This window comes from Cynocephalus volans, chromosome 16 (genome assembly GCF_027409185.1).
Source record: "Cynocephalus volans isolate mCynVol1 chromosome 16, mCynVol1.pri, whole genome shotgun sequence".
Classification (NCBI taxonomy): Eukaryota; Metazoa; Chordata; class Mammalia; order Dermoptera; family Cynocephalidae; genus Cynocephalus; species Cynocephalus volans.
The window spans coordinates 9,936,803-9,963,488 of record NC_084475.1 but is presented as its reverse complement, the minus strand read 5'-3'; the positions used below and the strand labels follow the sequence as shown (position 1 = coordinate 9,963,488).

The following is a 26,686-nucleotide window of genomic DNA, read 5'->3' as shown; positions in this document are numbered from 1 at the left end:
GAAAGAGCTTTTGATTAAAGCCACAACTCAGAGCATGAAACACTGGGGAAATTGCAGAAAGTATATAGGGGAAGGACTGGGAGGGAGTCATGTAAAGGAGAGGGGAGATGAGGCTGGAAAGGAAGGGAGAAGCCAGACCATGAAGAGCCATGTCACAATGAGTGACCTAACCCGGAGGCACTGAGAAACTGGGGGTTTTTCAGGAGGGGAATATCCTGGTTGTACCTGCACGCTAGATTGTTCCCTGTGGCAAGAGTATGAATGGGCACTGAAATGGGACAATACTGGCAGCAGAGAAATCGGGGCAGAGCCTATCTGTAAGTCTAAGCAAAAACTTATGAGTCTCTGGACACATTCAAGTGCAGTAGAAAAGGAAAAGGGGGAATAGATTTCCAACAGGAAGGCTTGAAACAGAATGCTGGGTCCCAGCAAACAGCAGTTTAGATAACTTCAGTGTGAATTAAGGACATGTAGGGGAGCCAAGACATGGAGGATCAGATGAGGAGCGGAAGGGGAAGGCTCATTTCTGCGAGAGGGAAAGAGAGATTCGAAGCAAATCTTGAATGACAGCAGCATCGGACTGGCCAATTCCACCAGTAGGACTTCCATTCTCCTACCCCAACCCACTCACACTTAATGTCTGACTTCCACATGCAGTTTTCCGATGACCTTTATAAAGCAGGGAAAATATACTTAGATAATCTCCAAGCAAGTTAGAAATACTGTTCACTAATTTGGGGCCAAACAAAAGAGTCTAGTCTACTAAGGGAGCGTGACTCCGTAGGTTGGGAGAATTGAAGTCATAAGACTTGTGACGTCTTCGTGTCCACATCCTCTGCCAGTTCAGAAAAATGCAAACCCGTTTGCCACATAGTTATTGCAAATACAACAGCGCTGTTCAGTGCCTGCCTTCCTCTTCCACTGGCCTTGATGCCTAATGAGATGTATCAGAAATTGCATGGCTTCTCAGAAATTGGACACCAGTTAAACTTTAATTCCAGATAAAAAGGAGACGTTTCCAGAGCCCCTCAAAATGCCTACCACCACACCCAGATGAGTGAAGTAGCTGGGAATAGTGTCACCTCGGGGTTGCACTTGGAACGGGTGTTCAGGTCACAGTGTGGTGCTTCTGAAGACGGTCCATTTCTGATATCTTCCTTTTCCAGACTTTTCTATTTTTGTCCCACCCATGAACAGTCTCTAAACTAACCTAGGGTACTACAGGAACCAAGAAGTAATCATAATTATAACAAACAAGTATTTTGCACTTATTTATCATGAGCTAGGGGCTGTTCTAAGCCATGTATATACTTGAACTCATTTAAGCCTCCTAATAACCCGAGAGGGTGGGTTTTGTTATTATCTTTATTTACAGGCGAGGGTGTGGTGAAGGCCACAAGAGACCTTCCCCTGAACTACAGGGAAAGGATCTCTGATCTGAACCCACAAGTTAGCGTACACTTGAGGGTTTGCGACTCCAGCAAGGAAAGGGAGGTGGTTCAAGGGTAGGATTTGCACACATGGGATCTCTGTGCCTCGACTGGCAGCTCAGGGAGGACGACGCCTTTTCCTGAACATTCACAGCAGGGCCAGGCCGTCTCCCCCGTCAGTCTTGCACTTTGTATACTCCCAGGTCATTAAATAGAGGAGCCAGGAGTTCAGGGCTCCGTCTTTCTTCCTCAAAAGGAAAATCGGGTGGAGGAGCATAAATTAGCTCACAGGATATCAGGAGAAAGCCTAAACGTGTCCCGCAGCAGTTGCGTTTGGGTGGGCCACTTTCACACCAAGCTGAACTCAGAAGTTCAGAGTAGGGTCATCAGGAACCCCTCCCTCCTCCAGTGCAAGAAACATTTCCTCTTTTTAAAGTACAGGCAAAGTTGGAGTCAAATTCCATCCAAACAGGAAATCACCAAAATTCTAGGTAAAACTGGTGATTTCAAAACTTTTGTTTTAAAAAGTCAAGCTCTTTCATTCACCGTGTAGGTATTTCTTGAGCACCTACTGTGCGGCAGGCACATGGCATATAGATGCTAGACACACACAGACAAAGAGAGAGAGAGACAGAGACAGAGACAGAGAGAGAAAGAGAGAGACAGAGACAGAGAGACAGAGACAGAGAGAGAGACAGAGACAGAGACAGAGAGAGACAGAGACAGAGAGACGAGAGAGAGACAGAGACAGAGACAGAGAGAGAGACACAGAGAGAGAGACCTACACACAGGCACATCTGGCAAGGCTTACCGGAGAAAAGCTTTTAGGGGGCTGTGGTGTCTTTTTCCTAAAAAATAGACGTGGAAGTAAAAGGCTTCCGACCCCCCCGCCCCGCCCCCTCCCTGGAGTCCCCCAAAGTGTCCAGACTGAGACTGGAGCAGAGAAAGTGGGAGGCCTGGAGGGCGGGGGATAAGCGCAAGAAGTGGGCCGGGCGACCAGGTGGCAGGGCAGAGCCGGCAGAGGGATCGGATCGGGAGCTGGCTGCCGCCGAGCTGCCCCAGAGGCAGGTGCCAGCTGCGCGTGGGCGGAGGTGCGGGCGCCGGGCCAGGCGGGGGCAGGCCCCGCGCTCCCTCTGCCTCCCGGAGTCCCGGCGCGCACCCCAGCTCGCCCGGAGCCGCCCCGCTCCGCCGAGTGCCCACTCGCGCCGCCCGTGCCAGCCGGAGACACGGGCGTCCCCGCCTCCCGCAGAAGGAGTCGCGGGTGCAGCGGCCGAGCCACGGCACCCTCTGGAGAGACGCCCCAGGCTCCGCCGCCGCCCGCCTCCTCCCGGGGGACGAGCGCCGCAGGCTCCCCGCCCCGCCGCCCGTCCGCTCGCGGCGGCAGCAGCCGGCACCCGCGCCCCGGGCTCCTTCACCTGCCGCGGGCTCCTGGGCGCGCGGGCGCAGGGGAGAGAAGACGCGAGAAGCGGGGCCCGAGGGACCCGGTGCCCCGGTCTTCTCCGCTCGGAGCGAAGAAGCGACGCCCGCCAACACCGCGAGCCCCGGCGCTCCCTGCACCCGGTCCCCAAGTTCAAGGGCTGCACCGCGCAAAGGGGGCCCATCCAGCGCGGTGAGCACCGCAGCCCCATCGACCCCGGCCGGCCCGCAGGACTCCGGCCGCCTGTCCTGCCTGCGCCCGCGGCGCCCTCCCGGGTCCCCGGACACGGCCCGCGCGCCCCGCCGCCCCGCGCCCCGGCTGGGCCATGCCCGGGCTGCGCCGGGACCGCCTGCTGACCCTGCTGCTGCTGGGCGCGCTGCTCTCCGCCGACCTCTACTTCCACCTCTGGCCCCAAGTGCAGCGACAGCTGCGGCCCCGGGAGCGCCCGCGGGGCTGCCACTGCGCCGGCCGCGCCTCCTCCCCGGCCCCGGGCTCCGCCGCAGCCTCCTCGGACCCCGGCACGGTCGCGCACAACTTTTCCCGAGCCGGGCCCGCCGGGGCTGAGCCGGCCGACGACTCGGGCTCCAAGCTGCAGGCCCTCTTTGCCCACCCGCTGTACCATGTCCTGGAAGAGCCGCCTGTCCTCGGCCCCGAAGACCTGCTCCTGGCCAGCCAGGAGGCGCTGCGCTATTACCGGAGGAAGGTAGCCCGCTGGAACAGGTGAGGACCCCGCCCCGGAGACCCCGGCGTCACCCAGCCCGCACTGGGCTTCGAGTGTGCTCCCCAGCCGGCCCCCCGCAGCTGTCGCAGACCTCAAAGCTCACTCCCGGAGTCTGATCTCAGTGCGAGAAAAAGTTTCCAGGCAGCAGCGCAGCGAAGAAATGCGCTCTGCCCTTCCCCGCGAGCTCCTGGGGTTCACCGCTTAGCCCCACTCCTGTCCCCTGGTCCGTCCCCACCCCCGTTCCATTTGTCCCAATGTGGAAAGCCGCTGCTGGACTTCGGTTGTCCAGAGCGAGGTTTGCAAACAGAGCCACTCCAGAGCTGGTTCGAATTCACCGCTTGCCTCTGCTCTTTGGGCAGACCTGGGCGCCTTCCAGAAAGCATGCTACTCCCCGAAGAGCCAGCTTTTTCTCTTTCCTTCTTGCCCAGCCTAGTGTCAGAGATCGCAGGGGGTCAGCTGGGGCAGGACGTAAACGGTCAGTTCTGGGACACAGCCACCCCACTGTTCGTGTTTCAAACGTGGCTTGTCCCTTGCTGGCGAGTGTTATAACTTGCAGGCAGTTTAATTATCTTTTATTATCGTGGTGATTTGGGCTGACTTGGAGCTGAAGAGATAAACATCTGCCTGGGAATTTTTAAAACTCAAAACAAAATGTAGAGGAAAAAATATCAAACATATTTAGGATAAAATTAAGAAGTATGCTTTTGTAAAAAGGTTGGTGGATAGGGGGTGTTGGAGAAGGCAGATGGTGGTTGCTGAGGTCCCCAAGCTCATGGCAGAAAGCCTTCATGTGAGTTAAGGACGTGTTTTGAAGTACAGAACGTATCTGAATATCCCTCACCACCGGAGTTCACTTTCGCACCACGCCCATCTATTTTCTTAATATGAGAGATTTCAAAATGAGATGTCGTCGGTGGCTTTACAGTCCCTCAGGAGAAAGGGTAGACCATAAATCTCTGTTGAAACTCAGAGCTAGCTCAATTTAAGTGTTTGCTCATTATTCTTAGTGCTGAGGCTGGGGGGAGGGAAAAAATTCTGCAGAAAACAAAAATACTGGCTGAATCACTGTGGTGAATTTCAATTGCAACCCTGTGGCTGATGGTTTCATATTAGAAGGAAAGTGATTCTCAATTCCATTGCTAATTGTGTGCAATAAAAAGGCAGTTTGATTACCTCTCAGACACTGTCCTTTTCAGTATTACTTTTATTTCATCAATAACATGGGAGTCTGGATCAATGAACTAGGAAGTTTTGCCATTAAAAAAATTATCTGCAAGTCTACTGAGGATTTGAGAATAAAGGACTGTGGGCAAAGTCACTCACTTCTGTAAATGTAGACCAGCATTCATTTAGTCACACTTCTGTGGCCTTAAACTTCCCTCTCTTACTTTGGTCCTGAAGGAAAGTCCAGGGGAATGTTTTGTCAGCAAAGCAAAAATCTTTCTCATTAAGCTGTCTTACAGTCAGTTCTAAGCTTCTACACTGTTATGTGTCAAAAAAAAACCACACACACACACATTTAATGACCAGAAATGATCTTGGTCATTTAACAAAGGATCAGTGAGAGCTGGTGACCTTGATGCATTCAGAGGTCACGGAGTAGTTGTGTGTGGGTTGGTTGAATGTAACAGTTTCCCAAGCAAGTTCGTGGGCTGTAACAGGAGGGTTGACTGCACTTATAATGTTGAAACTGGACCTCCCAGGCAGAGAACACCCTATCTTCACCCAAACTGTATTGTCCATGTCAGCATAATGGTATTAATAAGCAGAGGTGTTGTTACTTATATCAGGGCTAAAAATGGAACACAGAAGACTCAGCCAATGTGAATTTGAATCATGCTCAGAGTTCTATTGTGAGAGGAAGTCACTCATCACCTTAAGTGAGGTGTGCTCTTGTGAATATGAGGACATATGAAGAGCTGTCGAAGCTCCAGTGCCCACCCCAGTGGACAGGACCAAGGAAGCCTCCAGATCCCGATGCAGATACATCATTAGAATGAACGGCAAAGAAGGAAACAATGAATGACTCTTCTAACTGTTTTTCTCTTGCACAGACAAGCCCTCCTTGTTTGTAACCATAACCCTGCCAATGTTTAAAATCTAGTGATTTATTGTATGTGGACGCCACCATGCCAGTAACTACCTAACGTTAACTGCTTTCCAAAATAATTGTCTCAGCAAACTGTCCAACACGCCAGGAGAAGGGCAGGTAATAAGCCAAATCAGCATTCTTCACCACTTGCCCAAAATAGACCATTAGTCTGAGTGAGTGATTTTTTTTTTTACTATTTTTACCACCACCCTAATAAGTAATGGTGAGAAGTCAGAAAGGATCTTTCTACAACTGGAGCTCATCACCAATAGGAGGTGGGTAGTGGCTCGACTTTTCTTGGCATGGTTCTTTTCGATTTCACGTGGTGGAAGATGGAGCCTGTACACTGTTTTGAATGTTTTGGGTTCTCAATCAATATCTGCCCATTGGATGTCAATATTTACTTAAGTTGAAACGCAGAAGACACGTCGCGTGTAGGGAGGGCTGTCTGTGTGCTATCTGACCCTCGAGCTCTCCGCAAACTTCCTGAATCCACTGTTCTCCCTCCCTCCCTCTGTTTTCCCCCACAAAATATAACTTAAAGTGGCACTATCCAGGTTAACAATGCAATCAGGGAAAGCATCTCTGCCAGGTAGTCTGTCGCCGATCACAGCCAGCAATCCAGCGCTGGCTCCATGGGACATGATGGCATTTGGGGGTACCTGTCTTGAATAGTAAAGAGGAAAGAGCATTAAGAACAAGGAAATTTAGTCTTCAGTATTTCAAGCTGGAAACTAACAAGCCAGAATTGTCCTGCTCTCAGTCTTTTTTTTTTTTTTTTTTTTAATAAGGATGTTAAGAAAGGCTTACCTGGAGCACAGGTAACAGTTACGTTGTTGCTATCCTTGCATTCTCAGACGCTGAGCTTCAGATTTCTTGCCTGGCCCACAAGCTGCCCAAGCCAACAACATCTGTCCTTCGGCATGTCAAAACTGGTCAGCTCGGTCTGGCCTTTTGCCCACATATCTTTGGTCAGTTCCTCTGTAACCCTGTGGTCTTGACAGGCAAGGTCGAACAGGGTCATGCCTCTGTAGTGTCGAAACTCCAGCAGCTACGACACAAATTTGAGTTCTGTACTCTCTGCTTTCCTTTCTTGACATCTTTCTCAGCTATCAGGAAGGTTGTATTGTCCTGCGATTACAGACTCAGCATTTCTCAGAAGTGTGTAAGAGTGTGTGTGTGTGCGTGTGCGTGTGTTTCCCACCATCGGAAGCTCCTGTCTTCCCCTCTCCTCCTACTTAACCTGCTGTCACTGAAAGAAAGCTTAGCCCCGAGTCTCTCTTTGAAAATCACAGCGAAGAGACTGGGCAGCTTTTCAAAAATGACAGTTGTTCAAGGGGAGTAAATTGGCTGATGTTTTTCTGGGGAAGCTTTGAGAAGAGCCAGAAGCCGAAGCAGATAGAAGAGAGGGGGCAGAAAAAGCCAGGAGACAGGGAAAAGAATTCAGCTGGAAATAAGCATTGCCTAGTCTAGGAGTTTTGGAAAGATAAACTTCTTCCTGCCACGGTATCTGCGCGATGCACAATGCAATCTCTTTATTCTCACCCCCTCCTTTTCTCCACACTCCCATCTCTTTTTTTATCTCTTCCCTGCTTATCTCCTGACTGCCACCCCCCACCAGACCATGTGGAATGTAGATTTCTTGTAAGCAAGCAGTTCAACCCACAGGGTGGATAGAAGTCCAGGTTCTTATTCAAGGATGGTGGCCATTTGTCATTTTCCCAGAGTCAATAGGGTCTTGGCCCTTCGTCTGATTCGTCCACCAACAATGTCAGGCTAAGAAAGGAAATGGCCTCCAGTGATTTGAAAATGGGCCTCAACCACGACCTGCGTGTGGTTAGCAGCGGGAGTGGGGATCCTTACTTCCATTTCCCATTTCTGCCAATTAGAGCCTTGCTTGGCTGGTTTTTGGACAAGCTATTATTTTAGTGGTTTCTGAATCCCCGGACTTGTAGCTAGAGGAGACCTCTCTACTCTTCTCAGAATCCAAGACTCCAAGCAGATGGTTTCTGAGAGGACTAAGCCAGAAGTCCATTTTCAGATGCCTGCTTCCTCCTTCCAAAGCCTGGTTCTCACGGCCATAGCCACAGCAAAGACTTAAATCAGGAAAGACTTAAACAATGTCAGTGTTGTTCACTCAGGAAGGACAGGCATTTTCTGTTTCCAAATAGATCAAAATGAACCCCCTAAGCCAAGAAGCGGAGGTGGTTGGTTCCATCATTTCCAACCCCCACTACTCTCCTTCCACCCCCCAAGTTCTCATCAATCCTGGTAACCCAAGTGGGTAATTTTTTGCATGCATATCCTCCTACCTGAAGTATGCTTGTCTGTGCCAAGCACCTTACCTCTACCTGTGAATTCAGGCCTCACAACTTCTGTAGAGGTAGCTACATGTGGTAGGCAGAATTCCAAGACAGCCTCCAAAGATGCATAGCTTTGGTGTACACACCCCTCTCCTAGTTATTCAGTCAAATGCTAACGTGAGTACTGCTGTAAGGGGATTTTATAGATGTAATTAAAGTCTCAGATCAGTTGCTCTTGGATAGGGAGATTATCGAGTGAGCCTGACCTAATTGCATGAGCGCTAAAGCACAGAGTTTTCTAAGGCTGATCAAAGAAGGTACAATATAGATACGACGTGCCACTGCTGACTTGAAGATGGAGGGGACCATGCAGCAAGACATATGGAACTAAGATTGGCCCCACCTAACAGCCAGCAAGAACACAGGGACCTCAGCCCTTCAACCACAAGGAAACGAATTCTGCCACCAACAAGAATGAGCTTGAAAGCAGATGAGAACTCACTCTATTCTAGCTGACACTTTAACTTCAGCCTTCTAAGACCCTATACGAAGAGCGCAGCCACACCAAGCTGGAGTTCTGACTTACAAAACTGGGAGCTAATAAATGGGTGTTGTTTTAAGCTACTAGGTTTGTGGTGATTTGTTACACAGCAGTAGAAAATGAATACAGAACTGCTGTTTACTTCATTTTATAAAGACACTGGGTAAGAGGAGGTTATATAACTTGTCCACCATCAGGCAGCTAGCAAAGCACAGGCAGGCTTTGTACCCAGAACAGCTGGCTCCAAAATCCATGTCCTTCACCACCAGTGCCACCACCCTGTGTCCTTTGATGTCCAGAGGCCCTAGATTTTCTCTTCTGGAGAGGCTTTTCTGACTACCCACCCACTCTGGTCCCTCCTTGACTGTATACATCCCCTCCATATATGCCATTATCCACTATGTCCAGCTATAATTTGATGGCAGCTCTCTGGAGCTTCGTGTGAGAATGAATAGCCACTTGCTCTTGGCATGAAATGCCCCCAGCTTGCATGTGGTCACTCTAATATGTCTGTTTTATGATTTGCCACAAGGTAGAATCAGAGTATATATATCTGTAAAACAGATAGTTGGGAACAGATGACACCAGGATTTTGGTGCTTTTAGTCGAAGGCCTATTATCTGCTTTGAAAACAGCCTTGAACAATAACAATCCCAACTGTAGTATCACCCCACTTATAACTTTCTACTCTTCCCTATAAAAGTCTAGAGCAAAATCACCCTGCTAAGACATTCCGGAATTTGGACCTAGGGTACTGTTCCTATTGCAGTAGCCTAAATAAAATCAATTTTTTAAAAAGCCATGAAGAAAAGTTAAGAACGTGTCATTTGCCAAGAAGAGGGAATTTCTTCAGCTTCCTGTGCTTTCTGAGGAAGAGTAGCCAAGAAGTCTTGGGTTAAATAAAAATGGGAAACACAGAGACTTTGACTTAGCCAAAGAAATCCCTGCCCCACCCCTTGGCAGATGCAAACCTATATTTTTTGGGTAATTATTCATTAAGCCAGAGGCTGATGAGAGCCTGTGGATTCCGCTGAAGTAGGCTTGCATATGGCTAAAAGCCAAGTGGGGGTACCATTCTAAACAGCTGCAGCTTTAGTGGCACAGAAGTTACTACCTGTTATTATGGGCAGGCACACACATATGTGCCTAATGAAAACCACAGTATGGAAAAAAGGCTTAGCTCTTTTTGTGCCCTGTCACTTGGCAGAAGGTCCTATGATTGAAATGTGAAATCAGGACAGAACTGAGTTTGAGTGCTTTGGAGATGCCAGCATCCAAGATTTCAATCCCTGGAGCCTGGCTTTGGAAGCTTAGCAGATAGCCAGTAGAATTTGGCTTGAGCAAGAGGCAAAGTTTAAGTCCCAGAAAAGGGCCTATTTTATTAGATTCACTAGTAATAAACCAGATAATAAATTTAGGAAGCACCAGGGAACACAGCATAGTAGAGGACTACGGTTCCTTAGAGGACAAGAGCCTGTAATAAAATTCAGCAAAATATGGAGAGTAAAAGAGAAATTTAAGGAGTGCTGGCATAGCGGAATGTGGACTGAGAAGTCGGACCATAAAGAACAAGGTGTCCTGGGAAGAGATGAGATTGTAGAAACCTTGGAAAAGGTTGACAGGCTAGGAAAGATCTCAGCTGGCAGTAGAAAAACAGAGCTGTTCAGCCCTGGGAAGCCAAGCACAGCTCTCAGACAGCAAACTTGCCTTCAATTGTCAACACCTGGGTCAAGCACCATAGGTCACAGATAAATACTTTCGATGATGCTAACCAAAATGGAATCTATACGGAGGGACAGATTGTTTCTCTTGGCCAATTCAAGTGTCCCACGGGGTCTCAGTTTCATCAATTGAAGTGGAATTTTTATACTTCTGATTCATTTTCTTCAGTGGCTGAATAGCACAACTATCTTTCTGCTCTCACAGCTCAGCTCATGCTCTTTGTTACCTGAGTTAAGAATTACGTACAACCTGTAGCTGCTTATTTTTGCATTCCGTGAGCTCTCAGAGATACCAGAAAAAAGTCAGATGGGTGCAACACAATTCCAGCCCCTTATGAACCAACGTTTCATTGCAAGGGTATAAACTGGGGTCTTTGAATCCTACTGAGTTCACGTGGTGAGGTCCATATTTCCATGAAATAGTATTCAAAATTTGCATTCTGTGCCTTTTTTCATTTTCCTAGGAAACAACTCATTATATCTGCAAAGCATTCCCTATGTTCATCAGGTTTCACGTGGCAGATACCCCATTCTAACTTAAGCAGGAAAAGGAAACGTAGAGACTGAAGTAGCCAAATCTCAGTAAGGACAGGAAGAACTGGTCTCACACAACTAAACAGCCTTTGGACCCTGTCTTTCTTTCTGCTGTCCCTCTGCCTAGTTCATCTGCCTGTCTTCATGATCAGAGAGAAAAGAAGGCTTCTCTGACTTCCAAAAAGAAAGATCCTGGGCGAAGACGCTCATTGGCCAGATCTGGGAATACAGCCAATCTATAGAGGGCTGTGATTGGCCCAGCTGGAGGCAGGTGTCACCCCTCAACCAATCACTGATGAACTGGAGGAACTGTAGTGACTGTAGTGATGAGAGAAGTTTCTCAGCTTTCCTCTGCTCCAGTGTCTGACTCCTGTAGTTGCTGCTCTGGAGTTTTAATAAGACTTTTTATTACTATTTTTTTAATTTAATCATAACAAATTCACATGTGCATATCGATCATTAAAATCCTCCCAAGGAAATAAGAACCTTTACTTACTTGGGCATTCTCCTTAATAGACCTTACTCTCTTTGTGGGAACCTAAAAGAGTAATTGATGTGCATCAGCTCATTCCTGGGCTCATGTCTCTTCTGAAAAAGAGAATCCAATTGGGAGCCAAGATGCCTGCGTGTGAATCCTGAGAAAAGCATTTTCTTCCTCAGGTCTTAGTCCCCCCTCCTGAAATGAAGAGGGGAGTCTGGGGCCCCTGATGCCTCCTCGCAGCTCTGTTTTCCAAGCTTTTCTCATCTTCAACCAGGATTTCTTCTTCAAAGTCTGTACGAATGAAATACCAGACAATAATTTTCTAATTGTGCTTGGTGAACTTCCAGGGTTCTGGGAGGTGCCTCCCAGATTCTGCAAATGATTGATTAAACTTTCATTTTGATTTATTTTATATATTGGGGATTCTGTATAGATTACTTTTGAAAAAAATGATTTCAGTTCTAGAAAATTTTGAAAACCACTGATGTGGGATGTTTGAAAATAGAGTCAACTTCTTTTCTTCCTGTCACTAAAATTGATGCACCTAAAACCAAAGCCTCCTGCTCCCAGGCCCCCACTCCCAGCTATTTTTAGTAGTGAGAACATGGTACTAGTTCTCTAATAATCATCCGCATGGCTTTGCTAATACATCTGGCCACTTGAATATGAGACAGTATCTTGTAGGCCCTGTGCACTGTTAGCTTTTGCTTCATAACAAACCATTCCAAAACTTAGTGACTTAAAACAAGACACATCTATTTAGCTCATGATGCTGTAGGTCATGGACTGGGTTCTGCTGAGTGGTCCTTCTGGTCTCTGCTAGGCTTACTCAGGCATCTGTGGTCAGCTGCTGATCAGCTCTGCTAATCATGACTACACTCCCTCCCACGTCGGGATCCTTGGCTGAGATGGTGATCTTGGCTCTGCATGGACTCTTATTCTCTACTAGGCTAATCTGGGCTTGTTCTCATGGTGGCAGCAGGGTGCCAAGAGAGAATGGAAGCATACACAGCCTCTTGCAGTCCAGGCCAGAACTTGGTAAACGTCACTTCTGCCACTTTCTGTATTGACCAAAGTAGATCAGAGGCCATCTGGAAAGATTCATGGAATAGGAGGTGATCTGCACAACTTGGTTCTGTTATACTGAGCAAAGGCTCAAGAGAAGTTCCTTCTGCTGGTGAGTTGTCCAGCAGTGGTCATGCAGCTGACAGTTGTGAGAGCCCAACTTCCCATATGTTCATGTGGAAAAAAATCTAACCCTTGAAAAATTTAATGAGGCTGTTATAAACTGATTTATGCTCCTCAAAATGTGTATGTGAAGGTCTAAACCCTGGTACATCTCAGAATGCGACTGTACTTGCAGACAGCGTCTTTAAAGAGGTAATTAAGCTTTAATGGGGTCCTAATCCAGTATGACTGGTGTTCTTATAAGAAGAAAGAGAGACACCAGGGATGCGGGCACACAGAGGAAAGACCACGTGAGGACACAGAGAGAGGGCTGCCACCCACAAGCCAAAGAGAGAGGCCTCAGAACGAAATCAACCCTACTGACACCTTAATCTTGGGCTTCCAACCTCCAGAAGTGTGACAAAATAAATTTCTGTTGTTTAAGCCACCCAGGCCCTGCTCTTTTGTTACGGCAGCTCTATCAGACTAATACAGAGGCTCTCTCACCTGGAACCGTCATGGAAAACCGGCTGGCTAAGACCTGGCTCCACTTCAGCTCTCTGGGGCCGAGGCAAAGCCATCTCCGAAACGATCTCTCTCCTTTCCATGTGGTCCTTTCAGCGTCAAGAGGCTGCTTGGCCTAACTCGTTAGGCTTCCTGCCTCCCAGATGAGACGACCTCAGTCCCCTCCTCAGAGCAAAGTGTCTAGCTCTTCATTTATTCTCACTTTAATCTACTTGTTTATGGATAGACTTTAAACTCTCCTTCCTCTGGGGCCCATTCTTTGAGGTCAAAAGCTGAAAATTGACCCTGTGTTTCTCTTCACGTTCCTCCTATAATAGTTCTGCTCCTTGCCAAAGCTATAGGTGCTGTGTTTGGATGGGTCAAATATATCACGTCATTTCACAAAGCTTTTGAAGTTGCTTTATAAACTCTGAAACGCTTCCTTTCATATTAACCAACATAAAATTCAGAAGCAATAATGAAGATTTGTTTGTTCTTAGTTGTATTAAGTGTACATTTTATAAATGTATTTCCAAAGGCCATTATCTGTCCATTTATCTATAGGGCATTAGTGATAATAATTGTTAATGTCATTGACACCATGAACATGCAGAGTTATTTCTACTTCCTGAAGCTCTTTTCAATCATCTGTAATTAGTTCACCTCTGAAAAGATTGGTCTGTTCAACCAGCAAGAGGGTTGACCTGAACATCCCTGTGGAAAGGTATCTAGCCAATCCATATTTTATTATAAAACAGCTTCCCCTGGCATCTCCCAGGGTGACTGGGCTTCAGTTGTCCCCAGCAGACTCTACATTGAGTCCCTGGTGAAAACATTTGGCAGGAACCGCAGCTACTACTCTTGCATTGAGACCCCCTGGAGGTCGAGCCTCCCAGAGGACTCTCCGTCGAAATGGACACAAGTACCCTCGGTGCAACTCAACAGTATTAAAGCAACACAGAAAAAAATGTGTGCTTCATGTTTATTATCATGCAATCATTATGTCTTAATGTAACGGTGAGAAACTGAGAATGGGTCTTCCAGTACAATGTTCTATCAGAAAATTAAATATACCATCAAGGATAGATTTTCTATCACAAACTTTTCTGCCTCACTAGCCCAGACCCCATGGCAGAGCTGCACAGCCACACTGAATGCCTGAGAGGTCAAACTTCCAGAAAGTTGGAAGTCAGGTTTGTAAGCCAGCAATCTCAGCATTTCCTGAGCAAGGTCTGAAAAGAGAATTCAGTCACTGTGTTTGTTTCCTAGGGCTGCTGTAACAAATTGCCACTGTTTAAGCCACTGCTGGTGGCTCACAACAACAGGAATTCAATGTTTCCCAGCTCTGGAGGCTCACAGTCTAGGTGCTGGCAAGGCAGCACTCCCTCTAAGAGGCTCCGGGGTGAGCTCATCCTGTGTCTCTTCTGACTTCTAGCGGCTGCCAGCATTCCTCGACTTGTGGCTATGTCACTCCAGTCTCTGCCTCCACGGTCCCATCACCTCCTGCTCTTCTGTCTTTGTGTGTCTTTGTCTTCTCTGTCTTCCATCTGTGACTCTCTCCTATAAGGACACTTGTCATTGGATTTAGGGCCCACCTGGATAACCCAAGATGATCTCATCTCAAGATCCTTAACTTAGTTACATCTGCAAAGACTCTTTCCAAATAAGGGTTCTGGGGATTAAATCATGGACATATCTTGGGGAAAATCACCCTTCAGATGACTACAGTCACATTTCATGACAAATACAAAGGTCATGCAGTTACCATTTTATTTTAATTTTTTTTTAAAAGATTTTTTAATCTTTTAGATAACAGATAAGAAATAATGATTGTTAGATAATCTTTTAGATGTAACATAATGTATTTATGATAATCACAATATAAAATAAATGTAAAATAGTTGAGAAAAGTGGGTCAAAGGGAAAAGAGAATACTCAAAACCAGTGGGACCAAGAGTGAGAAACTTCTCAGAATACTTGCCATGAAAACCTACCCACTGCAGAGTTAGCTCCGCTGGGGGGATCCACCAGCCATGTCTGTAAAGTAAAAACCAGCCCAGGAAGAGTACAGTAAATCCTGGCAGTGACTCATAGAAGGAATGTCTTCCCCGTGCCCCCAAGAGACGACACTGTGTGGTGTCAGGACCAGCATGTTCTACCACGTCTTTAGGGGAATTTCCCACTGATGGCTTTTAGTGCATCACTCAGAATAAGCACATGGTGCCGTGCCCCACAGCAAGTTGTAAAACGTGTGCACACAGGCCCCGTGCCTCCCAGTCCCGGTACTCAGGCCTGCCAGCTTGTCTTGTCTAAGGAGAGAATTTACAGCATTGAGGTTCCAGAGGAGTGGGCAGCAGACTCATCCTTTGAGCAGTCCTCTAGGGACCTTCCTCTTTTATTAGCAGGCTTCTGATTGATGTGGAGTGGCAGTGCATTTAGGAAAAAACTCTCGGCAGCACCTGGAGTGTACTTTTTCAGGGTTGTCATTCAATGCCAAGAAATAGACTTGGTAGTTAGCTAAACTTGGAGGTAGGAATAAAAGGCTCTTTATGAGAGTCGTGGAGTCCAGCAGGATAAGTGAGTAAACTCAAAGCCACCAGCCTCTGTCCAGCGAGGAGCCAGAGGTCCCAGAGCAAACCTAGATTCTCCTCTGACAGTACTTTTGGGTCTGCTGTGACAGGCGTGCCAACCGGTAATCAATACTCAAAGCCATATGCCGTGGAAGGTGGCTGCAAAATTTTTGACCAGAAAAATATTCAAATAGATTATAGCCAAATGCCACCTTAGGTATTAGAAAACCATCAATAAAGCTACCAATGAATGCCTCACTTGGTCAGGGCAACTTACCGGTGGCTCCTCTGGGTTAAATTCATTGCAAAGTGTACACCCCAGGTGGCTGAATGAGGCAACATTCTGTTCTGTTACTAGCTATAAACCTGTTAAAAGGTGGGCGATGAGCTTGGACTTACAGCAATTGATCTGCAGTTGGTTTTTTGGCAGCCACAGAACCAGGGGTCTGTTAAGGCTACTTGCATTTTGCAGTGTTTAAGCCATTTTATCTGCGTATATGAAAAATACTTCTTCACTCTGCTGGCAGGGAACACTGTGCCCAACCCATCCAAAAGCATAATTTAACTCACTGAATTGTCAATTAACAAGCAGAGGAGCCAGCACGGCCAGGCCCCACTGGAGATGACCAGCTGGATCCTTCTCGTCCTTTGGGTCTCCTTTTAAAACTGCCCACTCAGAGGGGCCTTTCCTGTGCTGCCAAGCTGAAGGGGTCCCAGGCGCTGTCCTTCACCAAGCCCTATTTTATCTCCAGCAGAGCTCTTATCACCACTCAACGCCTTCTTGTTTATTGATTTGCTTGATGCATAGCCTCACTAGACTGTAAACCCTTTAAGGATTGTATGGGTTGAATGGTGGCCCTCTTTTGCATTCCCTAGGATGACCCCTGTTGTAGGTTGAATAACAGTTCCCCAAAAGATATTCATGTCCTAATCCCTGGAAGCTGTGACAATCATTTTATTTGGAAAAAAGCTCTTTGCAGATGTAATTAAATTGAGACTCTTGAAATGAGGAGATTATCCTGAATTATCCAGGTGGACCCTAAATCCTATGACAAGTGTCCTTAGAAGAGAAAGGCAGAGGACTACAAAAGTCAGTATGGAGGTTTCTCAAACAACGACAGATAGAACTACCATGAGATCCAGCAATCCCACTTCTGGGTATATACCCAAAGGAAATGAAATCAGTATGTCAAAGGGATACCTGCACTCCCATGTTCATTGTAGCATTATTCTCAATAGCCAAGATATGGAGTCAACCTGAGTGTTCATCAACAGATGATTGGGAAAAGAAAATGTGGTATATATACACAACAGAATACTATTCCACCATGAAAAAGAACGAAATCCTGTTATTTGCAGCAACATGGATGGGCCTGGAAGACATTATGTTAAGTGAAAAAGCCAGGCACAGAAAGAGAAATACTCCACACTCTCACTCATATTTCAACTAACTAGAAGAGAGGATATTGAATGTTCCCAAGGTCAAGAAATGACAAATGCTCGAGGTGGTGGAAATGCTAATTACCCTGATTTGATCATTACCCATTGTGCACATGTTTCCAAATATCATCCTCTACCCCATAAATATTTTAGTTATTGTGTCCATTTAAATTATAATGAAACAAATTTTTAAGAGCAAGGCAGAGGAAGAGTAGACACAGACAGAAGAGGATGAGACAGTGTGACCAAGAAAGCAGAGGCTGGAGCAAGGTGGGGACAAGCCAGGAGCACTGACAGCCACCAGAAGCTGGAAGAAGCAAAGCACGGTGCTCCTCTAGGGCCCCCAGGAACACAGCCCTGCTGACACCCTGATTTCAAACTCTTACACTCCAGAACTGTGAGAGAATAATTTTCTGTTATATTAAGTCACCAAGTTTGTGGCGATTTGTTACAGCAGCCACAGGAAACTAATAGAAGGTTGGAGTCTTCTTTGCTTCCTGAGCATTGTAAGCCCAGTATCTAAAATGCTGCTTGTATATAGTAGGCACTCAATAAATGTTTGATAAACAAATGAATAAGACAGTGCTTAAGAGACTTTGTCGTTAGGCAACTACGGGTTTCAATCCTAGCTATGAGACCTGAGGCTCATTTCCTGGAGCCTCAGTTTCCTGGTCTGTAAAGTGGGATGTAATGTGTACCCCAAGGGGCGGCTGTGGGGGAGTCAGAGATGCATGTACTGCACTGAGCAGGGAGTCGCCAATAGGGGGAGGACCACTGGTTGGGTTTTTTTTTTAATGTTCCTTATAGGCTACTCAGTGCCCATCAGTATCTAGCTTTGTCTGTTTATGTGTGATGCTTCAGGTGATGGTGATGGACAAACAGCTTTTGTGGTCTCCTGTTGCCAGGGAAAAGCACCTGAGCTTCCAGCATAGTCGTTGCCCTCGCCTGACTTAGTCACATCTGGCGCTTCCAGACAGAGAAAATACACGTACCGATCTCCCCTCCGTCGCTTTGATGTCAAATACCTAGTGCTTGCAAATGGGGAGAAAACACACAACGGGATCAGTCTGCAATGAGTCTACCTGTTCAGAAACTATACCCCCCTCACACATGTACTGCAGATTCTAGAAATGACTCCTTTTCTTTCTCTTTTTTCTTGTAACACAGCATGTATTAAGCCAGTTACACAGGCAGATCTCTGCTCACTGGAGACCTTCCCCTTTAAACTGTGCCTCTGATGAGCTGGTGACACGAATGCCACTGACACTTGTGTTAAGCACAGTGCTGACCATGTCACATATCTCATTTAATCCTCACAACAACCCAGAAGTAGGTATTGTTATTCTCACTTTCAGGTGAGGGAAGAGGCTCAGACAGGCAAAGTTACACGGGAAACTGGATTTCAAAGACAGGTCTTTTTAACTCCAGAGCTGAAATTCAACACTGAGTTTCACTTATCTCATGTCTTAGACCAGGTCCTGGAAACAAATCTGAGATGAGATTTGTGTTCGGGAGGCTCAGTGGGCAGTGCTGTCAGGGGATCAGCCTGTCACAACGAGGCCCAGAGATTAGCAAGGCAGAATTACTTCCAGCACCCAGCTAAGGGGAGTGCAGGCTGCTATGGCCTTTCTGGACAGGAAATTGACAATAAGCATCAAAGCTTTGAAAATAGTCCACCTTGTCAGTCCTTACACACCATAGGCATATTTTTTATTTTTATACCAAAGATTTTTGGCTTTTATAATCGGGGGGAGGGGATCATTATTGGTAGGCTCTCTAGCCCATATTCTGATTTCATACTTGGGTCTAATCTCAACGCTGCCATTTCCTAGCCGGGCCAACCTGGACAAGTCATGTGTGCTGCCAGCTCCTAGTCCCTGTATCTTGAAGACAGAGGTATTAATAATAATACTGACCTTCTAAGGAGTTTCTGGGAGGATTAATTGAGTTCAAATTTGCAAACTGCTTAAGACAGTGCCTGGTGCAGCATAAGTGCCACATAAGAGTTAGTTGGCTGTTTTCCTTATTCAGACCTGTAGACCCATTTGGGGGCACTGGTCCTTTTAAATATGATTTTTTGCTCACTGGGACAGACACCACATGGTACCCACCCGCGGGACAGTCCGTGATCTGCCCCTTCTCATTCAGGTCCCCTGTCATTCGGGTCCACTCCAGTTCAGAAGCCCCCTGTCACTCTCTGGGTAGGTCGTACTCAGCTGCTGAGCCAGGGCTATGGTTCTGTGAGGTCAGGATGGGGTTAGGGACCCAGTTAGGCCAGAAGGAAAACAAGTGGTCCATTGCGACATAGCGTGAAGCCAGCTCTGAGAAGAGGAAGTAATTGTATTTTAACCAGAAGGGAATGAGTTTGTGTTGGGGAAACCAGCCCATTTGGCAAAATCTCACTAAAATTTTGGTACAGTCATTGCTTTCTCAACACCAAACAGATAAGCAAGTACAGTGTTCCCCGCACCACCAGCACCGCAGTGATCTTTAAGGAGGCTCCATCAGAATCAAATTAAATCCTTGACAAAGCATCATTTCTCTGCAGCCACTGCAGAGGAGCAGACAAGTCTCAGGTCAAAAACCTGGCTTTAGTCCTCCTTTCCCACTTACTATGTTGTTACTTCCACCTCGTGGACCTTAATTTTCTTAATCCACAGGACTTGAGGGGACTAGAATAACATGGAAAGAATTAAAAAAAAAAATTCGTAATGAGCACTACACAAATGCAAATTATAAGTAGCATTAAATAGAAAGACACATCCTGTGTCCAGTACGTACCCACAAGGCTGTGGCAGAAGCATTTACTTCTCACCAGAATCCACGTGTTCTCCTGTGTCCCAGCCTCCTTGCAGTTAGGTGGCGCCATGTCACTAGTCCTAGTCCGTGGGATATCAGTTGAAGTGACCTATGTCACTTCCTGCCAAAGCATCGGAGAGCCAGTGCTTAACCCTCCAGTTCCTCTCTTTTCTTGCCCTGATGACTGTGAAGTCCACGTGTTGGGATCTAGGTGTGTTCCTCAAGCTGGGTCCCTGGGTTATTCCATGGAGCAGAATCCCTCTTGACCTTCATGAGACAAGTAGCGTGAGTGAGAAATAAGCCTTTGTTGGGGGAAGCCACTGATATTTTAGGGTTAAATTGTTACTCCAGCAGAACCCAGCATATCCTAACACAACAGGTAAATGAGTAATGATGGATTTTGCTTCACCAACTCAAGCGTGAAAGTGATGTAGCATTGATTTATTTTTCTAAAGTCAAATCATATGGGACTCTAAGTCCCCCTTTTCTGTTAGGTTGGCTGGAAATTCAATCTCAGTCATCACTGGAGCTCCTTTTTCCAAAACCCCCAATGTTGGGTGAGTGACCTTAGGGTCTTTGGTAGCACAACATTCGAGAAGGACCCAAAGTCCATTTTCCATCATCTGGTCTCATGCAGGTGGGTGGCACTGCTGTTTCTGTTTCAAACTCAAGCACAGGATTGTTTGCTGAGGCTGGGTTCTGGTGCCTAAAATGAGTCTTCCTAGGCAAACCACCCAGCCACTCCCCTGCTCTTTGGGTCACCTGTAGGAAATAGGCTGGATGTAGGACCTCAGCCAACTTTCCTTTCCTAATGTTGGAGAATCTTCATGCTTCCCCCAAATTTTGTGCTTCTTTGTGCACTTTCTACTGTCCTCCAAATCCTCCTGTCTAGTAGATTACTTCACTGAGTCTACACTAGACTTTCAAAAAAAAGAAAAAATCCAGAGAAGGAGTTGGCAAAGCCTGTCTAAGCTTCCAGTTGGTCCTAGATCATAAATGCCCTCTGATATAAGGGCACACAAAGGTCCTGCTACCTTCTTAAGACAGGGGTGTGTAAAATTCTGGAAGAACAAAAAACACATTACCATCTCAATAATTTATCTTACCACATGGGTGACTGATCATGCTAAGGAGGAAAATGGATCAAAATCTGAAGTCATTCTCTCAGTTTGTAAATCAGGTGGAAAAATAATACCATGCAAATTAGCACTAGCTCACAGGTCAAGGGCTTGAAAGAATTTAATCTGGGTGAGCCACAGGAAATTTGCCTATGAACCATAAAATATGTGCTCCAAGCCTAATCCCCGATTGCAGCCCCCTACATTCAGATCCCACCAAATTCAGACCCTTCTATCCTTCAAATGCCCATACCTATATACCTATATAACAGGAAATAAAGCAAAGTTCACACACTTTTAAAAATAAATATATTCTGGTATATTCTTGATTATTAGAGGATCCGGGATGTGGATTGTTAAGGCTCCTGCTTTTTCTTGGTCTACTTGGAATTTGCCTTTAGACCTCATTTCTGCTTTCTGCACTCAGGAGAGAGAGGACACATCCATTCAATGTCAATGTCATTTGCTAATAGTGTCTCTGTGCGTGTGTGTGTGAATTTGTGTGTGTGTGTGTGTGTGTGTGTGCGTGTGTGTGTGTGTGTGTGTGTGTGTGTGTGTGTGAAAGAGAGAGAGAGAGATTTGTTCATTTTAGGATTGCACAGTTAAAGGATGGAAAGAACCAAAAGTATGATATTTAGGTGGATCAATATTGGATCCTTTGCAAGTAACATGTGTGTTTGTGTTTTATGAATATGCTTGTTAGGTTGGTATAAATCTGACAACTAAATGTCTGCTGACTCAAATTTGTTTTTCTTAAACAATTAAGTAACATTTTAAATTTTTGCTGTGCAGATATTATAGAAGGAGTGTAGGAGGCCCCGAGGAAGGCTTTTATGCTGTCTATGGAAAATATTAAATTGCACAGAGTCCAAAATCCATCATAGCAATTCTCAGGTCATCATCAGAGGATTAAGTGTTTTATTTGCTCATTACTCTATGGCTCTAGCCCAGGGTTTCTAACCTCAGCATTGCATTACTGACATTTTGGGCCAGATAATTTTCGGTCGTGAAGGGCTGTCCTTTGTTTTATAAGATGTTTACAAAATCCCTCAGCACTCTCCCTACCAACTATGACAACCAAATAAATGTCTCTAGGGCCAGCCCTGTGGCTCACTCGGGAGAGTGCAGCACTGGTAGCGCCCAGGCCATGGGTTTGGATCCTATATAGGGATGGCCGGTGCACTCACCAGGTGAGCGTGGTGCAGATGACACGAAGCCAGGGGTTACAATCCCCTTTCCAGTCAAAAAAAATTTTTTTAAAAAACGTCTCTAATCATTGCCAAATGTCCCCTAAGAGGTATAACGACCCCTAGTTGAGAACCTCTGGTCTACACCAGAGTCACGGGTCCTATGGAAAGATAGTCTGCAGCTGGGGGCCTCCCCTCCCCATCCCCCACCCTTCCATCCTGTGAATTATCACATCACAATTTGGTGGAGGAGCTTCACGTCCAGTGTTAATACTTCATATTTCCTGAAATGTGTTGTGTGCGACACAGAATTTAGGGGTGTGGACATGTGCTACATAAGGATATGGTTTAAGAGACGCCCTTTGAACAGGAGGCTGGGCTGCAGGACTTCTCCGAGCCTTGACTGTCCACGTATGCTATCGCTCTCCCAGAAGGGTTATGGTTTGCAGCTCTTTTGAAATGTATTTGTGTAGAACAGTGATGTTTGTTAGTCATTTTGGATCTTAGCTATATTCCCAAGACTACAGCCTGGGGAACTTGGCCCAGCTAGGAGATATCTGCTGGTTTCCTGACTTCACTCTGGGCATCCCTTAGAGGAAGGATCGTTCTTTTGTTCTTCTCCAGGGTGTCCAATCTACCCACATCTTCAGAGATCAGTCTGAAAGTTGTTGTAAAGGTAGAGAAGCGAGCTTCCCACTGAAATCATAGTTCCAGCTACAGGCTGTCTTGGAATGTCCCTCCTAGCTTGCCATAGGCACCTGGCATCAATCTGTAGCCATCTATACTCAGATCTATTAGGCCATCTGAAATAAACAGGGTCTGAGCAAAATGGGCAAGTCTATCCACTTTGATAAAAACCATTAAAAAGATAGATGGAGAGAGAGAGAGAACATATGTTGGGTCATGAAGACCTAGGATTCCTAATTTTATCTCAGATTTCTGCATCAATTGAGCAAGTCACTTTATATCTAGGTCCCCACCTACATGCCACTAACATTTTCTGTGATACCCTTCACCAAGTGTCTGAAAGATGTCTAGTGAAGATCTCCCTACCTGGATTGAGTCCCTTTGTGCCATTTATGGGCCTACAGATGTCTCTCACTGGGAGGAGGCTGCAACAGTAACAGGAAGCCTTGGGCTCAGAGCTTCAGCAGGAGGAGCCAGAGAGTGGGAAATGGACCATGATATGGCCAGCACGTAGTGTGGTGATGAAAAGCTTGGCCTAAGAAGCCAGTCAGCCAGATTCACATCATTGCTCTGTGGCCGCCACTCACCAGCCAGGTGATCTTGAGCTAGCTCAAGTCAGTTTCCTGACTTGTATCGGTTTCCTCATCTGTAAAATGGGCTAACAACGAACCTGTCTCCCTGCATTGCAGTGCAGAGTAAGGCACTAATGCTGCGGAGGGCTTCACAAAGGGGCTGGCACAGAGCAAGGGCTCCATACATATTGACTGGTATTAACATGTGTGGGAGTGTGGGGCGTGAACACAAAGAGCGCAGGCATGGAGGGGGTCCTAGAGACAGAGAGAGGAAGGGCGTGGCAGCACAGATTTGGATCTGGCTGAGCACTGAGCTGTTGCCTGTCACTGGGCTTTTGGATTTTTATGGGAACTTGTTTCATGGCTGGCCAGATCCATTTAAAGGGTCCATTGTGCAGCCACGTGGGAGGGGTGGGAGGAATAATAACCTCTCTCCAGGCTAATAGCATCCACTTTCCCCAGGGACAGCTCCTGGGCATGGGAAAGGTGGTCCTCAGGGGGCGCCCCTCGACTTGGTGCCCAAGAGCCCCTCCGTGCCTGGTGGTTTCCATCGGCTCCATCAGCGGCAGCTGCCAATGGCTGCTTGTGTTTGCTTCCTAAGCCTCCATAATGCATTGGTGGCTCAAAACAACGGAAATTAGTCTCTTACATTTCTGGAGGCCCGAAGTCCAAAATCAAGGGGTATATAAGGCCACGCTCCCTCCTGAGGCTCTTGGGGAAAATTCCTTTCCTGTCTCTTCCAGCTTCTGGTGATTCAGGCGTTTCTTCACTAGTGGCCACTTCGTGCCATACTCTGCCTCTGTGGTCACACTGCTCTCCTCCTGTCTCTCTGTGTTCATTATGTAAAGGTACTGTGATTATATTTAGGGCCCACCCAGATAATCCAGGATCATTTTCCCATCTTAAGATCCTTAATCACATCTGAGAGTCCCTTTGGCCGTATAAGGTCACAATCACAAGTTCCAGGAATAAGGACATGGATATCTTTGGGGGAGCCATTATTCAGCCTACCACAGGGGCTGTCCTAGGGGAAGCGAAATAGAGCTCTTGCCTTCACCCTGATAAGCAGAACTGGGGTAACTGGGAAATTAAGCGGAAGTTGCAAATAATTCTTCACAGTCCTCTTTCCCCATTAATATGGATTATGTCCCCCAAGTTTTGTGTATTAGTAGCTTGATCCCCACTGTGACTGTTAAGAGGGTGGAAAATCCTATTATGGTAATTGAAAGGTGGGGCCTTGAAGAGGGGATTGGATTCTGAGGACCATGCCTGGTGACTGGATTAAAAATGGTGGTCATAGGCCGGCCCGTGGCTCACTCGGTAGAGTGCGGTGCTGATAAAAATGGTGGTCATGACTGGTTCTAAGGGCTTTAAAAAGGAGAGTGCATGAGGAACTCTCTCTCTATCTCTCTCTGCTCTGCCATTTCTACCTCGTGAGACCCCTGGGTCACTGTTGCCACTGCCAAGACCCTCACCAGATCTGTTCCCTAGACTTGGACTTCCCAGCCTCCAAAACTGTAAGCAATAAATTTTGTTTTCTTACAAATCACCCAGTTCCATGTATTTTCTTATAAGCAACAGAAACACTTACACACCCACATAAGTCATAAAGGCACCTATATAAATGGAATCCCAGAAATCAAAGTTCATAGTAATAATAACTCACATAAACAATTATCAACTCATTTAATCTTCACTAAAATCCCATAAGGTGGGTACATTTATTATCCCTACTATTCAGGTGGGCTGAGGCATAGAGAGACCAGATAACTTGCCCTAGGACACACAGCTGTGAGTGGCAGAGCCAGGACTCCAGATGATGAATATGTCTCTCCTACCCTCCCTCCTCTCCAGATTTGCAAACTCATCACTAATAGTGACTTAGCAGCATTGCCACCTATCTTCTGCCGCTAAAAATCAAGGTTTGGTTCATGAACTAGCTAAAGCAGATACCCTCTCAGGGCTGAAGGACAGACTCCAAAGAGTGGATGCACTTCCATCTTGGGCAGTAAAATGAGACAACGAGGAGTAATTGGGAACTCACTCTGGGATCTGGCAGATCGCTGCAGCTCCGGCTCACTAATATTGCTTCAGAGCTGTGGTTGGACCTCCCTTGACCTCCAGGACACAGAGATTAGTAGGTGAGGGGACAGATGAACAGAAAAGGATGAAATGAGAAAGATGCTCTTTGAGTCCATGAGACGGAACAGTGGGGAGTCAGTATTCTTTGGCCCATTTATGACCCACAGGATTTTGATGGTAAGTCCACCAGTTCTGCTGAAGGTGCATTTTCAAGTGGTGGTTGTTCTACATAATTCTGTAGTGGACACATGCATCGAGCAGCGACTCAACGCTGGGGTCTCAGAAATGACGTTCATTCAAGTCATGACTATCACAAAGCCATTTCCGAAAGCCCGTGCCCACTCAGTCCAAGCACTTCCACTCCCTGTTATTGCTTTGGCATTCCCATATTCAGGAACTGGCTAGGAGAATCAAAAGGGCCCATGATAAGGCCCCTGACCTTGATAAAATAATGTGCCTGAAAGTGACACACCAGGTGCTCAGTAAACATTTCTGGATTGTGAATTTCCCAATTGCCTGTCAGAGGCAGATTAACCATGAATCTGCTCAAACTTCAGCCCAGGGTCTCTCACTTCCCCTGTGGGTACTGGGAGCTGTAAAGTTGGGAACTCAGTAGGGAGAGGAGCCATTTCTACATAAGTATGAAATCTCAGAAGAAAGGGATCTAAGTCTTCAAGGTACTAGTAACTTGATTTCTTTTCTCATTCTCAATAGTTAGTCGTTCTCATACTAATTTTGTGCTCTTCTTTTTAAAGATGGATCCCCAAATCATCTAAGCCTAAGGTCCCACAAAACCTGGATCCTTCTTTGTCACAGGAGAAATTGAACAGGACAAAGGAGGATTTTTTCAAACTCATCACACTCTTGAAAAAAAAAAAAACTGAGAAAATATTCCTTCTAAGGCCAATGATAAGGATAAGAACCTTGAAACAGATGTATGAATCAAATGGATACAAGACTTAATTGAAAGCCAACTACCATAGAAGCTCACTATAAATGCTTTTATAATTTTCTTTATAGTAGAGTGTTTTTGGAAATACATAAAATGTGCAAGACCAACTGTATGAACTCTATTCTAATGGAGATAGAATTTAGTCTAATTCCTGTGTTCAAGAGATTTTCCCCCCCATGTTTTGATGCGAGTGTTTTGGAATTTGTTGGGTTTTTGCAGTAGGAAACTTGTCTGGGCATCTAAGAGTCGGTTATTTACTGTGTGCCTAGCACTTTGCCAAACACTGAGGAGGATGCAAAAGAAATCCCAGGCAGATCCTTGCCCTCACAAAACTTAGAGCTTTAGTTGGGAAGAAAACACCTGGCTCC

General features: G+C 46.3%; 1 protein-coding gene across 1 annotated transcript in view; it reads left to right on the top strand.

Annotated features, from left to right (window-relative positions):
* The first annotated feature begins 3,172 nt into the window (after positions 1 to 3,172).
* Positions 3,173 to 26,686, top strand: part of FAM20A (FAM20A golgi associated secretory pathway pseudokinase) — a 49,697-nt gene continuing 26,183 nt past the window's right edge. Inside the window, exon 1 of the mRNA XM_063081338.1 lies at positions 3,173 to 3,567. Within this exon, the coding sequence (XP_062937408.1) occupies positions 3,173 to 3,567 (395 nt within the window). The remainder of the gene's footprint in view (positions 3,568 to 26,686) is intronic.